The following is an 18,306-nucleotide window of genomic DNA, read 5'->3' as shown; positions in this document are numbered from 1 at the left end:
ACACCCCTTCGGGACACCTTCCCACGTTGTTCCACACAGAACCAGTTGGTTCCTCCTCCCAGAGTGCCACCATTCACACCGTACTCATTGCAGTATCCCCAGAACTTACACAGTGCTCAGGCCAGAACGAGCCATGTCACCCCAAGAATGGCAGTGCCATTCTGCAGGTGAAGGAGTCCAACTGGGTCATGAATCTTACAGCACTACTTGGAAAGTGTTGCATCTTATTCTCTATAAACTTATTCGCAAAAAAAAAGTATGTGGAGTGTTTTGTATCTGGTATAAAACACTGAGTGTTAAAGGGTTTTTGTTGGAAGCACCTTTGTCCAGTGGCCCCATGCAGAGCTTCCCAGGGACACTTGAAGCCTTGCAGGTGTCTCTGAGCAGCTGGGGACCCACACTCCTCTTACAAAGGCACACCTGCTCCCCAGGCTGCCCAGAGTCCAGTCAGGGTCCTCATGGGTTGCACTCCTTAGCTAATAGGAAAGAAGCTCCTTGTGACTCAGAATCTGGGGACTTTCCATCTTCATGTCTAGCCATGACCCTGGACTCCCTCACACTATGGCTCCAGGCACAGTTCCTTGGAGTGTTTGTGAATGTTGCTGCCTTTCAGATTCATACCTTTCCATCTGGTCTCAGCGATCTCAGCGCCAGCGTAAGGTCTGCTTCCTCCCAGGTCCAGGTCAGAAACCTGGTCTCAGTTCCCACAACCCCCGCGCTCCCCACACTGCAGCACTGTAGCTGGGTGCTGCGGATGCCTGGATCCTCTTCCACCCTAGAGCTACCGTGGGGTCCTGTACCCCTGTCATGGGGGCAAGGGCAGCTCAGCTTACCTTGGCATTCCTGCGTGGTCCCTGAGGTGGCCAGCGTGTACCCAGGGTAGCAGAAACAGGAGTAGGAGCCCACGTGATTGACACAGCGTCCTCTTCCCTTGCAGGGGTCCCTCAGACACTCATTGTCATCTGAGCAGAAGGAGGTGGGGAGGGAAGTCAGGGATGCCTTCCTTTTGGCACCTGCCAGCAATCTGCCATGCTAAAGGCTGGACAGGGATTGGTGCTGTGGGGCAAAGAGGGGATGAGGGAGCAGAGGAAGCTGGGGAGATGAAAAATCTCTAAGGCTGGGAGCCACAAAGTCAGTCTGTTGGGCTCATTCAGGAACCAAAGGCCTGGGGCAGTAGTCTCACACCTCCTCCCTGCCCCATGTCCCTCTTCCCCAGTGGCCCCATGATCATTTCCTTTCTCCTTAAAGTCCCAATGGATGTGTCTTCCTTGTATAAAAATATTGGGGGGTGGATCAGGCCCACACTGGGTGATTTATTTACTGTACCTCCAAACCTCTCCCCCAGGGATGGCCATGGTGGAGACATTTACAACTAGGGTAGGCCTTCATCTGCTCTGCAGGCAGCAAGGTGGACAGTTTGAGGGTGGGCTGATCTCAGAGATGAGGGCTTCAAGTACCAGTCAGGGGGGGCCCTGGGATGGCTTCCTACTCTCCTGGAGTCCTGGAGACTCATCAGATGGTACTCCCAGAGACTGATCTCCCCAAGGTTAAGGTTAGCTTTGTCCAGAGGAACTGTGCTCCTCAGCCCATTAACCACACAGCACTGCTTGGACCTTCTTCTGCCTGGACTCCTGACTCCTTCCCTAGCCCTGCTCCCACCCACCCCAGCCACTGAGTGAGCCCAGTTGGCCTGAGGGGATACCTGTGCAGTAGGCCTGGCTGGGGTGCAGCCGGTAGCCGGGGCTGCAGATGCATCTGTATCCATCAGGGAGGTTCACACAGGTTCCAGGGCCGCAGATGTTGGTGGCTCCAGTGGCACATCTGTCAATGGCTGTGGGAGACAGAGCAAAGCTGAGGTTATGGCAGGTGGGGGATGGGCGAAGGCAGTGGAGTAGGGTGGGGGGAAGTGTTGGGGCAGGGCACAGGGGCCTTGGAGGACCCACAGAAGCCTCACCCCAGGCTTAGCTGGACCCTCTCACATCCATGTATAGCATGGCTTTGCATAAGACCCCACAGCACCTCCTCCTGGGGCACAGAGCCCTACCCTACTGGAGCTTGCAGCAGTGTATCCCTCTGACTGAGACCCTGTGGGTTCCAGTGATCTGTGTCCCAGGTCCCAGCAAAGGGCATCCCCTGCTGAGGCCTCTAGCCTGAACTTACCCTGAATACGGGGCAGCTCTCACCCACAGTGAGTGCTTCCACCCCCTGGCAATATTTCCTAGACAGACAGATCTGGTGAACAGGGTCTTGGGAGAACTGCCAGGGGAAAAGGGGAGAAGTGGGCTGGAGCCAACTGAGCAGGGCCTTGAATGCCATGTTGAGACAAGCCTGTAAGCAAGGGGGTCATGGGAGGTGGGGTGTGATCAGAGCTCTCTCAGAAAGACCATGCATCTTGCATGCCAACCTGCTCAGAAAGGCAGCGAGGTGGCAGATAGACTGGCGGGGGGTGGTGAGGGAACAGGAGGCCCCTACAAACCTAGAAATAAATTAAACAAGGACTGCCTTGGGTGGTGGTAAGGGGGTAAAAGATGAGAGACAGATACTGAATTCAGAAACAGTCTAGAGACTCACCAGGATTCAGGGCTGAGGCTGCATAGAGAGACTACAGCTCTTCTGAACTACGTCTTTAATACTAGAAAAGTATCTGGTGCTTAGGACACACTGAATGAACAAACGACTGAATGAATGAATGATGTTTTTGCCCTAGGTCTTAGCTGGAAGCCCACATCCCAAGGATCCCCGCCCTGCCCCACAGCACTGAGGAAACCCTAGAGACCCAGTGGGGTTGGGACACGGCCTGTGTGGGTGCACGCAGCTTCTGCTGTATTGGACTGAACTGAATGCAAATGATGGCCTTTTGTAAAGCTGCCCTGTCCCTGGCCTGGCTCCAAGTTTATGTCAGCCTGGGGGCTCATGGGGACCTCCAGCCAGGTTCCAAATGTCCTCCCAGAGGGGTGAGACTGGGGGAGGGCAAGGGGGAAAAGGGATCAGGCCAAAGGCTGGAGGTTGTGGGGGATTCTGTCTCCACATAGCTGAGAGCTTTTGCCAAGCCTGGCCTGGGCCCCTGCTAATCCCCCATCCCCACCCTTACCCTCAGGCCCATTTTCCTTGTCAGAGACTCAGAATCCCCAGCTGAGCCCCTTGACCCAGCTCATCTTGCCTGTAGAGTAGAGGGGCCTTGGACACTCCCTGGAGCTGTGCACTGAGCCCCGAGAAGAGGGGCCCTGGTTCAGGCCTGGGAAGACCAAACTCCCCCACCCCACACTCTCCGGACTGTTCCACTAGCCTGCAGGGTCTCTCCTTTGCTGGAGGAAATCTGGAAATGCCCCTCACCCCAAGGTGACCTCAGTGTATGAGGTTAAGCACAGCAAGGCCCTGAGGAGGGCACTCGTGAGGCACACACGTGCACACACACCAGCACACACGTGAGCAGGGAGCAGCTGCGGCAACACCGGCCCTGCTTCTCTTGAACCAAGTCCCCAGACAACGAGCCTTTGAGGAGGGCACATTCCAGAGCAAGGTGGATTTGCCAGGGATCTCCCCCACACCACACCCCCCCACCACGGCAGCTGCCAGAGAGGCGGGGGGGAACGCAGGCTCCCGGGCAGCTAAACAACCTTGAGAAATAGAACCATTTTCCTTCCCGAAAGTCAGCCCTCCCTGTGGGCAGGAGGCTGCCCACTGCCAGGGCACTCAGCTGACTCAGGGTCAACAGCCTGAAGGAGCCAGGCTCCCGGAGGCCCCACGTGCTCCCCTGCCTTGAGTGGGCCCCCTCTGAGTGACCCTCCCCTAAGACATCCCTTCTCTTTCTCCTGCCTGGCTTGACCAGTGCTCCAGACAGACTCCTCTGTTCACTAGGGGCACCATGTGCTTTCTGTGGGATGCGGCCAGGGGCGCTGAGCCCGGCGCAAGTTCACTGGATGCTGTTCATCTGGCGGGAGAGGCCCTGGAGCTGGCTCTGGCCAGCCTCACCCTGCAGGGCTGGCTGCAAGTACCTGAGGGGGTCGGGGTCACCAGCACATCCATGGGGGTGGTCACTCGCTCTTCTTCCTGGGCCTCCAGGATCCCCTGTCCAGGCAGTGGCGGTGTTGGTCTTCCTACAGCATCTCCTGCAGAGGAGGGAGGGGAGGGGATAGCTGGTAGGTGGTGGCCCTTGGCTGCCTGCCTTCCCACCCCTGGACAGCGTTCCCTCCAGAGATGCAGACAGTGGCCTTCCCTCCTCCCTGCTGTTCTGACTCTGAGAACCAGGGGTGAAGTCTAGGGCGGGTCACTCCTTCTGCCTCCTACTGTCCTGAAACTTAACCTAGCCCCCAACAGAGTCAAAGAACCTGAGAGCCCTAAAGGGTGTCAGGGTGCATCCAGCTTCACCCTCCACTTCACAGGCGAGGAGACAGAGGCTCGCAGAAACGGCCACTTGTTCAAGGCCGCTAGGTTTTAGAGATGGAGCCGAAGCCCAGGTCTCCTGATTCCCACTTCAGCGTTCTCCTGTTTACTAAGCACTTTACAGTTTACAGAGCTCTGCCTCTAACATCAACACCTCATCTGCCTTAAGAGGCAGCAAGGCAGGCATTGGTGTCCACATCACAGTGGAGGAATCTTGCTTCTCAGCTCTCTGACTTCTGAACAGTATCCAGTCCCCAACCCCAGGGACCACCAAGTTGGGCTCTGTGGTGCTCTATCCACTTCCTGAGGGAAGACAGGCGGTCCCCAGAGCCCTGCCCCACCCCTGCTTCAGCCCACACTTCCTCTTTGGTCTCGTTTATATGCTGAACGGCTCGTGAAGTGCAGAAAGACTGCTGCGGCTGGGGAGGTATTTACAAGGCATCACGGTGTCCTTCTATAGCACCTTAGGTATACAGAGCTCCCAGAGAAGGTGTTCACCCATCACATCATCCACAACCTCATCTGATTTGAGCCTCGTGCATCAGTGTACTAACTCCACTCCTAGATTAAGGTCTCTCCTTCCTCCTCATCTGTTTCCTGGGAACCGCTAGGAGGAGAGACTCACCTGGGACCCAGGCAGGTAGTTGGGTAATGCTGGCTGTGACCTGCACAAAAATGGGAGAAGGTCAATCTTGGCTTCTCTGTCCCCCCTTCCCCTGCCACGATGCACTTCCTTCTGCCGCACTCACCCCTGCCTCCAGGCTCCCTGTCCAACTAACTCTCTTATTCACTTTTAATTCATTCCAAGTATTGATGAGTTCTTACTACATGCCTGGCATTCTGCTAGGCACTGTCTTAATCTTCTCCACTATCCTATGATGGTAGGCTATAATGATTAATTGAGCTGATGTATGTAATACGCCAGCTTAGTGTTATATCAACACATCATGTCAATGCTATAATCTCCACATGTCAGCTACAGCAACAGAAGCCCTGCAGTTAACTGGTCTACCTAGGGTCACAGGGCCAGTATGGTGAGGCTGGGACCCCAGGCCGCACTGGTGTCCCTCACCATAGCCCATGGACAGAGGCAGATAAGCACTGGGGAGCCCGGGGAAAAGAAGGGACTGGGAAGGCAGAGGGCCAGGAGCATGGCTGGGGGCTGTGAGGATGCAGAAGTAGAACCGTGGTCTGGGAGGACGACTAGTGCTTCTCCGAGGAGAGAAGACACTCACTGGAGAAACAGTGTTTGGAGACAGTCAGGGATGCAGGCTGGAAGGGCAGGGGACAGGATTGCGACTGGCAGACTGACAAGGGAAGAAGCAGCTTCACTCCTCTGGAATGTTTTTCTAGGAGGACACGCAGTTCTTTACAGGGAAATCCTGGGCTCAGGAAAGGGGGCGGGATGCCCCTTTCTCAGTGAAGGGGTTTGAGGCTGTTCACAGCTCTGCCTCTGCTTCCCTGTGAGCCCCTCACAGAGGAGACCTTGAGGCTTAAGCAAATCAGTCTCAGAAAATGCCGAATCTGGAGTTAATCTGGAACCAGTTCTAGACCTCATCTGCTGTTCTTAAAGCTTGAGTGACAGCCAGGACTAACAGCACACATTCCTACTTCCTTTCTGAAGGGGGCCCCAGACCATCCCAAATGAGAGAACTCGCACAGTAGCTGCTGGAAAAACAGGAGCCGTCATTATTACTTGCGTTAGCGTAGAATTCGGTCTTTGGACCAACTCTTGCACTTTGGCTTCCCTGCAAGTCAAATTCTACATACAATCCATCCTTCTCCCTTCCCTCTCTCCTGGGACGCTTCCCTGCAGCCTCAGTGCTCCCAGGTCCTGCTCTCGGCCACCCTTGCCTGACTCCCTGGTGGGAGGATTCACTTACCTGGCCAGCCTGAGAGTCACCTGGGAAGGAAAGGTGAGACCATGAGCTGAGAGAGGAGAGTCTGGCTGCCTCCTCCCTTTCACCCAGCCAGGGCTGGTTCAGTCTGTCACCTCTTGATCTTGTCCCCAGCAGGGTCAGCAGCAGAGAGAACTCAGACCCTTCTTACCTGCCTCTGCCCCTCCCACTCTTCTGGGACTGGCCAGAACACAGCCCAGAATCCCAGGTCTGGAGGGCCTACAAGGTGGGTCACTTGGTGAGAGGAAACCTCCGGCTTTCCTTTAATGCCTCTGGTGGCAGGAGTCCCACCCACTCTGGGCCAGTGCACCCCATCGGTCCTAGCCTCCCAGCCACACCAGGTCACTTCAGCCTTGCCCTGGACTACCTATGGGCCAGGGGAACAGTTCTAGGACGCGGGGAGGTTGCTCCTGACTTGGCTAGTGTCCAGTTACCATGATGACTGGGGCTCTGTCCTGACTTCCCTGTCTGTTCTAGTTTCCTGGAGTACTATTGGCCCTCACATAGTTCTCCTGGCAGTCTGCACTCTGTGCTACCAGTAACCTGGGTGTGCCTTCTGTGTGGTTTCCCAGGGCACCTGCCAGGCATGCCTCAAGCCCAGTCTCTTTCCAGCCCCGTACCTCCTGGGCCCGAGGCAGCTGAGCTGGAGCCAGTGCTCTGACTCTAAGGCCAGGGGAGGGGATCTAAAGCCCCCCGACTCCTCAGGATCTGCCTGCCAGTTTTCCAGATTTGCAGAGAGCACCAGGCCCAGAAGCTCATGGCTGGGGGCAGGGGTGCGGGATGCTGCTGACCCCTCCCATTTCCACCAGTAACTCCCTTGGACATAGCCATATGGGAGAAGAAGGAGGGAAGGCCTTTCCATCACGCCTGCCCATGAGAGCAGGTTCCCAGGGCTGTGCTGCTGCTCCAAAGTCCCGTTCTAAGGCCCCAGAGAAAGGATGCCATGGGTCCAGGACAAACACCCAGTGGCTCTTTGAGGTGCTGTGGCTTGCTTCTCCCCCATCCCAGATACCCTTGTCAGGGATGGTCCCGGCCTCAAGCCAGGTGCTGGTGGCCGCCCGGAGGGGCTGCCTCTCCACTGGCCGCCTCTCCACTGGCCTGGACAGTGTCCCATTGCTCTTCTGCTCGCGCTCCCTCGAGGGCCTGGCCAGCTCTTCCTCCTCGGCTTTCCTCATGGAGAGGCGGATGTCGGAGCTCGAGTAGGTGTAGCCGTGGCCAGCAGGGCATATCTCCCTGAAGGCCTCTGCAAATCCAGTGGTCAGAGGACAAGATGAGAGTGCTGTTCCCACAGGAACCCAAGGCCCACCTTCCCTCCCTTTGGGGACAAGGCAATTGTGGCAGCAAGGAGGGAGGGACTCCAGGTTGGATTAAGGGGTTGAACAGGAAGGAAGACTCAGGGTCTTCTGGCCTGAGGTTAGGCCCAGGTGGGGGTAAACAGCCACTGGGTCGGAGGAAGGCCCTTGGTGGCCAGGGCTGAGATGGGGACAGAGTGTTACCTGTGCCAGGCAGGGGGCATTTCTCACACTTGCTGCCCCATGCTTTGCCCACTCGGCTGCAGCAGCATATCTGCTTGGTGATCCGCTGGGCCAAAGGCAGGGCGCAGGTGCCGGGCCCCAGCAACCGGTAGCAGAGCCCCTGCTGCATGGAGATGGCCTTGTCCGCTGCAACAGACAGGGCAGGTGGGGATGGGCAGGTGGCCAGTGGGAGGGGAAAGCGTGGTGGGAGGGCAGTGGAGGGAGGGTCGGCTGGCCATGTGCATGCAGATTGGCCCGGCCTGTGTCTCAGTCTGGAAGTTGGGGCCCTGCAAATGCTCACAGAACATTAGGAAGAGTAGCTTCAGGGATGTGTTAGCACCTCTTCATGTCATCTGTTTGAGAGGACCCTTGACTCCCAACCCCATGTGGGGAAGCCGAGAGCAGGAAATGGGGATGTCCCTGCTCATCTCCAGGTGCTGAGTCTACAAATGTTTACAAAAGCTGATGGTCAGGAGCACAAGTGGGGAGCAGTGTGCTCTGAGGGCCACGGTCTCCCTGGGAAGATGAGACGTGATGAGAGCCTAGAGCTGACGGGGATTTTTGAGGACAGAGGACCTGCCTTGGTCATCTTTGCAGCCCTGAGCGGTGTCTGGTGCATGTGGATATTCAGTAAATGCTTGTTGGATCAATGGATGGACAACTAGATCCATGAATCAGAATCCTGTGGGCTGCAGCGAGTGTGAGCCGCGCTAGGTTTAGATAATGACAAGAGCACCACCTTGTTCCCTTTCTTGTGCTTTCAGAGTAAATATTAGAGACTGTGCTCTTGTAAATTATCTCAGTGGAAAATGAGGAGGCCATGCCACGCTGAAAGAGATTGAGGTCCTTAGAGGGCTGAACAAGAAGATGAAGGGTAGGGAGAAGAGAACAACACTCAAAGCTGAGGGCCCAGGACTGGGCAGAACAAGTTCAAATCCCTGCTCCACCAAGAGCTACGTAGCCTCCCTGGGCTTCATCTTCTTTTGCATAAAATAAGGATGATGATGATAATGGCATAGGTAGTGGACACCTGTATTTCTGCCTATTTGGCATCTATGCCCCTATTATTCTGGTAACAACATCATGATTTTCCTATGGGATCCACCCATTCTCTGACTTTTGGTCCATGCGGAGTAGAGGCGGACCCCACTTCCTCGGTTGAAGGAGTGTAGTTCATATCTCTGGTCACAGTGGTTGGGTCAGGGATGCGCAGTTGACCAAGTAGGCCTAATGATAATAATCAGCTTTGAGACTTTTCCTGGATTATTAGAAAAGAGGTGCTTTTTATTTTCCTATTTTCTTGTTGAGTTTGCAAGGCTGGGAGGATGTTGGCCTGGAGAATCTGATGGCCACTTTTTAAGGAACGATGGAATCATCACAGAGGAAACAGAGCAAGAGACATCCTAAAGACACTGTGGGTGCCTGGATCCAACCGAGCCTGAGGCTCACTTACTCCTGGACTTCCTAGTTGTGTGGACCAATTAGTTATTTTTGCTTAAGGTAGTTTGAGTTGGGTTTCTGACACTTGCTACCCAAAGGCTTCTGACAAATAAACCTTCATGGTAATGTATATGAAAGTGCCTTGTCAAAGGTCACATGCCCTGCACATTATCAGTCAGTCCATACGCTTGAGTCTCCAGGTGCCATCTCTGCTTCCAGCAGCTGCTTCCCTTGGAATACAGTAGGGAAGGGTCCCATTGAGCCCCATAATGGAAGTGACCCGACTGGGAATATCAGGAGGCTGCCCTAGCATGGAAGAGCTGCTCTTCTGGCCTTTGTCAGGGGGCAGGGAGGGAGGCAAAGCTCAGAAATGAAGGGAAGAGGAACCTCGTGCCTACCCCCCACCCACAGGGAGGTGAATCATTGCAAGAGGGTGGAGAGGGGAACACTAGGGAGGGAAGGAACAAAGAACACCCAAAGGCCACTCTGCCTTCCTGCCTGCAGGGTCTTTTTCCAGCACTAATAAATAAAAGTCACATCAGATGTTAAACACACCTGCCTGATAAGGAATCTCAAGGGAGGAAGGAGAAGGGAGCATTGTTTGCCCCTCAAAGCCTTGATTACACATCTCTGTCACCATGAAGTCTTCCTGAGAGTGGCCTGATGTGTTCTCCCCACTCTGGGACTCTCAATCTCTGGTGTCCCTTCTTAAGTCTCTTCCTGTCTCCTTGTCTTGGACACTGGGTTCAGTCTCTCCCATTATGAGTGTGCTCCCTCTGGATGGTTCTGGAGTCTTGTTCATCCCATGGCCTCCCCAGACCCAGTACCTGGCGTTTTACAGACTGAGGGCTTGGCTGGCCACAGGGAGCTCTCCTGAGCCTTGGGTGGCCAAACTGACCTGGGCTGGTAGTTTGCAGGGTCAGAGGGGAGTGGTTTAATTAGTTCTGGTCAGGCCTCCCTGATCTGGGCTGTGGTATCACAGGCCCCAGGGGGAGGGAGGGTGCCAACGTGGGCTTCTCCCAGCGGGAAACCACAGAGGTCACTGGGAACAGCTGACTGGGTCGACACAGACACAGACACAGACACAGACACCATGCTGATATGACTAGTGACATGTATGTGCTCATAGATGCAGAGAACATTCAGAAGCACAGGGACCACAGGGTCATGGAAAAGCCCTGGGGCCAGGAGCCCTGCTGTTCCTGCCCCTCAAGAAAGGTCTGCAGCTAAGGGATCAGGCTGCTAAGCTGAGGCGCTGGAAGAGGCAGCTACAGCTCAGCCAGACGTCACAGCAGAGGCAACACACATCCTCCTGAAGTAAATGAGGTAACAGATGGGACAGTAGTGATTAGAGAAGAAACATAAGTAGAAAACCCCAAACTGCAAAGCCCCCAAAGAAATGCCTAAAGCCCAAAGAGAAGCTGTGAGTGTCTCTGTCCCAGCAGGAGGGGGCAGATCAGGTTCGGTACGTTGGGCCCAATTCCAGGTCCAGTAGCAGCCCCTGGGCCCTGAGATGGGGCCTAGAGGGCATTTCTGCTCTTGGCCTGGCCCATGGACCCTGAGGATTCCATCTCGCCTCCCGGCCTCCGCACCCTGGTCCCCGCCAGCACTCACACACACAGCGGCTCCTCGACGGATCCAGCATGAGGCCAGGTCTGCAGGTGCACAGGTAGCTGCCCCTGGTGTTCACGCACTCCGAGTCCTCGCACAGGCCCAGGGTCAAGCACTCGTTGACATCTGCAGGGTAGGGGGAGATGACCAAGTGCCCGCCCCACTGAGGCTTGATAGAGGGGAGGGGCTGGGGCAGAGCTCCTCAACGACTTTTTCCAAATAGAAAAACCACAATAAGAGAGCTGCCATTTACTGAGTGTGATTCCTCTTTCTGTGCCTCAGTTTCCTATTTGTAAAGTGAGGATAATAAATAGTAACTCCCATGTAGTACTGTTAGGGGGATAAAATAAGATAAAAATTGCAAATCACTAGGTCCAGTAACTGGTCATAATGGTCATAATATTAAGAGCTAATGTTTATTGAGTCCCTAGAATGTGCCAGGTGGTTTACATACAATACCTCATTTAATCCTCATAATGTTATCAAGTAGGTCCACATGGCCTCATTTTATAGGTGAGGAAACTGAGTTTCCAGGTAGCTTGCCCAGAGTCACTCAGCTAGTAAGCAGCATGCTGGGAAGTAACAGGAGGAGACGGTGAGGGGAAAGTTTGAGTTGGAGGGTGGAGAATGGGCTGCCAAGTCCCCCCTATTCAGCCTTCCTTGAGAGAACCTGAAGCATCTCAGATGCTGAACCCAAGGTCCAGGGACCAGGTCCGCAGTGAGAAGCTGCAGGATGAAGGGACCCGGGTAAGGACCAGAAGGCAGGAGGCTGGAGGTAGGTGCTGGGGGAGGGGGAGAGGGTTAGGAAGGCATGTCTCCAGGTTCTCTGAAGACCCCAGCCTCAGGCAGGCCACCCCCTCACCCCCAGGCCAATAGATGCTTGTGCTACGCTTCAAACAAGGGAAACATTAGCTTCCTTTGTAACCTCAGAAACGTTTCATGATGGAAATTTCTTCATGCCAAGGGGAAATCCCAACCCTCACACTCTAAGCTCCAAGAAGTCAGGGGCTCCCTTGGTGATAGCACCTGTGCTGATGACGGTGATGGCAGCAGTGATGGTGAGCAGGGAGGGACACCCACCTCTGGGGCCAGGAGACAGCACATGGCAGCCCAGTATCAGCAGAGCCATCTGCTCAGGCTTTGGGGAAGTTGGCACTGAGCACAGGAATAAAGGGGCTGAAAGATGATCCAGCTTGGGCACCAAAGGGAACTGCTCCTTGGCAGGATGCCCTATTGGGAGGGAGAGCTGGGAAGGGGAACTGATCCATTTGCTTCCAGACTGTGACCAGAATGATGTCTAAACACAAATCTGACTTGGCTCCCGTCTGCTTGAGAAGCCTCCGGCCTCCCCATTACCTCTTAGAGGGAGCTCCTAAAACCCTACCTGGTATCCAAGGCCCTCCACCATTTCTCAAGGCCTGTGGGTGAGCGGGTGGCTCTGATAAGACATTGGGATGCCCGTGTTGTTTCCTGTGGGTACACAGGCTGTACTTCAGCCAGTCCAGACTGCTCCTTTGCTTATGCTGTTCTCTCGGCCTGGAATGCCAACATCCCCTTTAGTGGTCCAAGTCTATTTTTTTTTAAGTTTAGGCCAGGTATCACCTGAAGCCTTCCCCGATCCTCCAGTCTGAGAAGGGGCCCCACCATGGGATCCCATAGCAGTGCCTCTTTCCATTGAGAGCACTTCTCTCATTGTAATTGTTTGTAATTGTAATTGTTTAGGTATCTGTCTTCACCATCACTGCGCGCTAACACCTAGCACAATGCACGCAGCTCACAGCAATACCCCAAATTACTCTGTGGAAGTAGGAGAGAAAGATGGAGAGAGAGGAGAGATGGTGCATGTGGGTGCAGACATGAGCAGGTCCCAGCCCAGACATGGGGACCACAACTGCAGACATGGGAAAGGGGAGGTTTCAGGGGCAGGGCCTCCTGGGGACCCTTGGCATCCTGTATCCAGGGAGGCTTAGTGGAGTAAGGATGGAGAGCTCATTTGAGATCCTGGGAATAACTTGAACCCTACAGACTGGGAAACCTGCCAAGAGGAGAGGCCACTGGGGACAGTATAGGTATGAAGAGCCCTATTGTGCTCTCTAAGGGCAAAAATACAGACTTCTCTCCACACCCACTGTCTGCTAGGTCCTTGGTTCACTGCACCTGAGAGGCCGACCCCAGGCTGGGCTGGGTCAGAGGCCTGCCCTTTTGTCTGGTCCAACCACCTTTTTTAATCCAGGTGCCAGAAATTCCCTCTGCGGCCTGGGACCCCACAGGCAGATAGCCCAGCCATCCCAGGGCTTCCCCAGACTCCTTTCTCCTGAAGAAGCCTCTGGGGGACGGGACCTAGGAGGCCATCTCAGTCACTCCCTGTCTCTAACAGAGCTTCATAGCCATTCAGATAGTGATTTGTCCGGTTCTCAAAGCTTGTCATAGCGGGGAGCTGGCTCAGCCCCAGTAGCCTCTCACTGGCTGGAAGGCCCAGCTTATATCACACCTATTGCCAGGTCCACGGCCAACAAGGGCCCCAACTCAGAGCCATAGCTGAATCCACTTCCCACTCCTTTGTCCCAAGGTGCCCCTGGGCCTTGCCTCCCTGAGGGTTCTCTAATGCAGAACACCCAGGCCTCAGCTGGCCTTACAGAGACTGCCAGCCAGGCCAGCAAGGCCAGGGACTGTGCTTTAAGGTCACCCCCCAATCCCTGCCCGCTGCCCCCACCTCCATCCTTTCCATCTGTGCCCTCCCCTCCCACTTCCTGTCTGTGGGAAGGAGGCCTAAACAGCTGAAGGTGCTTTGTTGGGAAAAGTCCACAAAGGTCCCCAACTCAGGCTGACTTGATCTCCCACCCTGGAGTCAAAAGTCCTCCCACTCCAGGGAGAGGAGCAGCCCATGCGGTGAATGGATATGCGGGGGCTGGGGTGGCACCTTGAGACAGTGTCACACAGCCCCAGAGCTGCAACAACCAGCCCAGATCTGGGTGGGGGGCGGGTGGAGATGGGGACGAGGGAGTGGGATTGGCTCCCAGGCCCTTTCTCTGCTTGCACAATCACTAGCCCCTGAATTCCTTAGGGCCCTGGAACCAGCAGCCACCACAGCTCCCCAGGGTGGAGCTCAGAGGTGCCCAGAGGAGACCCTTCAGAGAGTGACAGCCATTCCTTCTATCTGGGATAGGGGTGTCTCCCTGCATCATCAAGCCTCCGTCCTTACCCCTCCCCAAGCCCAGCCCTGGCCCTGCGCATCCTTACCTTGGCAGTGAGTGAGGTTCAGTCTCTTGTACCCCTGGGGACACTGCAACTGGCCATTTTCAATCACCGGGGAGGCTAAGGAGTGAAGATACAGACAGGGCTCACTGCAGGCCCCTTGGGCTCCTCTGTCACCCATGGTGGGAAGTGGGGTGCAGTCTGGAGTCCAGCCCTCTCTGCAGCTGTGAGGCCCCACCCCCAAGCCATCACCCTGGGTAGCTGTGCCTCCTTGACCAAAATTCCTTCCCTGGCTCTCACAGGGCCACTCTCAGCCCACCTTACTGTTACTGAAAGCGATACTAAGTGACGATACATCTCGTATACAGTTATAATATTAGCTACAGTATATATTATATGATATGCATGTTATATAATACAACATGAGATTGAACAAGTTTTATTTATTTTTACTTTTTTTTTAAGTAATCATAGATTTGCAGGAAGTTGTAAAAAATAGTACAGAGATGGTCCCTGCATCCATCATCCACTTTCTCCTAATGGTTGCCTCTTACACAACTATAGTTTTTTTTAGTCATTTTAAAATTTATTTATGTATTTTACAACATCATATTTTAAAAATTGAAGTGTAGTTGATGTACAATATGATATATTACAGGTATACAATATAGTGTATATTTTTAAAGGTTTTATTCCATTTATAGTTATTATAAAATGTTGGCTAAATTCCCCACGGTGTACAATACATCCTTGTAGCTTATTTTATACCTAATGGTTTGTACCTCTTAATCCTCCACCTCCATCTTGCCCCTCCCCCTTCCCTCTTCCCACTGGTAACCACTAGTTCCTTCTCTACATCTATGAGTCTGCTTCTTTTCTGTTATATTCACTAGCTTGTTGTATTTTTTTTAGAGTCACTAGCTTGTTGTATTTTTTTTAGAGTCCACATGTAAGTGATAATCTTACAGTATTTGTCTTTGTCTGACTTATTTCACTTAGCATAATGCCTTCCAAGTCCATCCATGCTGTACATTAGAAACTAATGCAACATTTTAAATCAACTATACTTCAATTGAAAAGCAAACAAGCAACCAACCAACCCATTTAAAATATGGGCAGAAGAACTGAACAGACATTCTTCTAAAAGAGGAAACACAGATGGCCAACAGGAACATGAAAAGTTGCTCAACATCACTAATATCAGGGAAACACAAATCAAAATCACAATGAGATATCATCTCACACCTGTCAGAATGGCCATCATAAAAAGAACACAAATAACAAATGTTGGCAAGGATGTGGAGAAAAAGGAACACTTGTACACTGTTTGTGGGAACGTAAATGGGTGCAGCCACTACGGAAAACAATATGGAGGTTTCTCAAAAACCTAAAAATAAACCACCATATGGCCTGGCAATTTCATTCCTGGGCATATATTGAACAAAAACAAAAACATTAATCCAAAAAGATACATACACCCCACTATTAATGACAACATTATTTATAATTGCCAAGATATGGAAGCATCCTAAGTGCACATCAATAGATAAATGGATAAAGAAGCTGTAACATATATATGCAGTGGAATATAATCTACTCATAAAAAAGAAGGACATTTTGCCATTTGTGGCCCTTCATTCACTTTTTTTTTTTCACTTCAAAACCCAGAATTTTATAACTGGCATAAACATTTCCATTGCATCAAAAACCAAATTTCTATAAATAAACTTAACCAAGGAGGTTACCTATACTCTGAAATTTGTAAAACATTCATGAAGGAAATTGAGGATGATACAAAGAAATAGACATCTTGTGCTCTTCGGCAAATGGCTTTACTACCCAAAGCAATCTACAGATCCAGGGCAATCCCTGTCAAAATATGACATTTTTCACAGAACTAGAACAAACAATTGCAAAATTTATATGGAACCATAAAAGACCCTGAATTGCCAAAGCAATATTTTGTAGGTCTCTTTTTTTCCCCCTCTTTCTTCTTTTTGTTCTCTTTTCTTATGGCTTGATGATTAGAGAAATTCCTTTAACATTTGTTGTAAAGCTAGTTTGGTGGTGCTGAATTCTTTCAGCTTTTGTTTATCTGTGAAGCTTTTGATTTCTCCATCAAATCTGAATGAGAGCCTTGCTGGATAGAGTATTCTTGGTTTTAAGTTTTCCCCTTTCATCACTTTAAATATATCATGCCACTCCCTTCTGGCCTGTAGAGTTTCTGCTGATAAATCAGCTGATAACTTTATGGGAATTCCCTTGTATGTTATTTGTTACTCTTTTCTTGCTAATTTTAATATTTTCTCCTTATCCTTAATTGTTGTCAATTTGATCATTATGTGCCTCTGTGTGTTCCTCTTTGGGTTGATTCTGTGTGGAACTCTGCACTTCCCGGACTTGGGTCACTGTTTCCTTTCCCAACTGGGGAAGTTTTTGGTTATTATCTCTTCAAAAAATTTCTCAGGTCCTTTCTCTCTCTCTTCTCTTTCTGGGACCCCTATAATGTGAATATTAGTGTGCTTCATGTCCCAGAGTTCTCTTAAACTACAACTATAGTTGTTTTATTTGTTTTTAAACATCTGGATATGACAATTCACAGTCTGGTTCTAAGTTCAGTTTATTTTGATACTTGGGTTTTTTTTTCTTTTTGCAGATTATGAGATATTTGGTTTTAATGCTACCATAGCTAACAAAGAATCCAAGACTGAGATGGAAGAAGCCCATGGTTGGTCGCACTTATAAAACCATGATATTCATTCACTCACACTCACTAACCATGTGGTGCTGCTGTTGAAATTTGGTTAGTGGATTCCCATGTTCCCTGAGGTTAGTTAGTTGTTCTTACAAATTCAAAAAAGTTAGAAAATCCCAGTTTTCAAGCTTTTCAAGTATGCAAGTGAAGAGGATCTACAGCAACAAATCACACAATGGTGGGACTGTTTCCAAACACCCGTTTTCAAAAGGCTCTCTCCAAATCACAACTTTCTTGAAAAGCAGCCCTGCTTCAAGTTCATAGTGAACACAACTGGGCAGTGGCCCGAGTCCAGGTGGACCAACAAGGCAATAATTCTCAGTATTTTGGTGCTGATACATGTCCTACTTTGATTTTACAACATTCCCCCTGACTTTAAAAAGAAAAAAGAGTACGCTTAAAAAAATTGACACTCAATAAAAACAGAGAAAACAGCTCCATTACCCTAGATGGACAGATTAGTATGTCAACCTACAAAGAAGTGATTTGAAAGCAGTTCTTTTTGTTTGTTTTGAAGGTTTTGGTTTTTTTTTCTTGAAAGGTGCTAGCAGGTAGTATATGCTGACAGCTGCCTGTCATTACAGGAAAAGGCAGCAAATGTGGAACACCCATCTTTTTGTTTAAAAAATAAAGAAGAACTCATCTTTCAGTTTAATGATTCCTTTGCCAAGACATAGCAATTCTCAAGAGGTACTGGGATTTTCACAGACACTATTTCAGAGCAAAGTTCCATAAAGTTACCCTTATGCTTCAAAGGTCTTGTTTTACAAAGTTAACTGCATGATGACTTCCTGTAGCAATATGTACTCTCCTGGCTTTGACTTGTTTGTGGCAATAGCTTGCCTATGAACTCTGTGGTGAGGGTACTTTGCATACAGCGTTCTCCAGCTCCGTTACCTTTCCACTCCTAACATCAGCCGCTGCCCTTACAGAGCTGTTGGGTAAACCTTATTTTTATTCAAGAAATCATCTACTGTTGAGAACACATGTCTTCTGGTTCAGCATTCGGGGCTTACACAATAGATAGTTCTTCATGTATTTTATTGTTGAAATAGATTCTTGCAAGTACCAAGAGACATCTTAGGAATACCTGTACCTTTATCCAATTGTACAGCAAAATGTGAGTGCCCCAGTGTTTTAAAATATTTTTCTAGTCAAGATAGCTTTCACTCTCTCATTAGCTGTTATCTCTGGGCACATTACACACTTCAGGCAAGGTTTGGTACTAATGATAGTATAGCTATAAACTGTATTTCATATAGCCTTCGTTTTTTGGAGGGGGTGGGTAATTAGGTTTTTATTTATTTATTTTAATGGAGGTACTGGGAATTGAACCCAGGACCTTCTGCATGCTAGGCATGCACTCTACCGCTGAGCTATACCCTCCCCTCATATAGCCTTCTTGATCATTTGGATACTGGGGTCCATTTTGGGTCCCATCTGAGAGTGCATCATTATTCTTACCTTGTCGTACAGCTGATTACCTGTCAGAGGAGAAGCGTGGGCATTG

At 51.1% G+C, this 18,306-nt stretch overlaps 1 protein-coding gene across 4 annotated transcripts in view; it reads right to left on the bottom strand.

The window, feature by feature from the left end:
- Positions 1 to 18,306, bottom strand: part of LTBP2 (latent transforming growth factor beta binding protein 2) — a 100,119-nt gene that overhangs the window by 20,846 nt on the left and 60,967 nt on the right. For all 4 annotated transcript variants that reach the window (XM_074365239.1, XM_074365240.1, XM_074365241.1 and 1 more), the window contains 9 exons: positions 14,087 to 14,161; positions 10,850 to 10,972; positions 7,778 to 7,942; positions 7,294 to 7,524; positions 6,267 to 6,286; positions 5,009 to 5,048; positions 3,996 to 4,109; positions 1,703 to 1,831; positions 834 to 962 (listed from right to left, as the gene is read on the bottom strand). In XM_074365239.1, coding sequence (XP_074221340.1) covers positions 834 to 962; positions 1,703 to 1,831; positions 3,996 to 4,109; positions 5,009 to 5,048; positions 6,267 to 6,286; positions 7,294 to 7,524; positions 7,778 to 7,942; positions 10,850 to 10,972; positions 14,087 to 14,161 — 1,026 coding nt within the window. The remainder of the gene's footprint in view (positions 1 to 833; positions 963 to 1,702; positions 1,832 to 3,995; positions 4,110 to 5,008; positions 5,049 to 6,266; positions 6,287 to 7,293; positions 7,525 to 7,777; positions 7,943 to 10,849; positions 10,973 to 14,086; positions 14,162 to 18,306) is intronic.

This window comes from Camelus bactrianus, chromosome 6, assembly GCF_048773025.1.
Source record: "Camelus bactrianus isolate YW-2024 breed Bactrian camel chromosome 6, ASM4877302v1, whole genome shotgun sequence".
Classification (NCBI taxonomy): domain Eukaryota; kingdom Metazoa; phylum Chordata; class Mammalia; order Artiodactyla; family Camelidae; genus Camelus; species Camelus bactrianus.
Note: the sequence above shows the minus strand (reverse complement) of the source record. Positions and strands in the feature narration are given on the sequence as shown.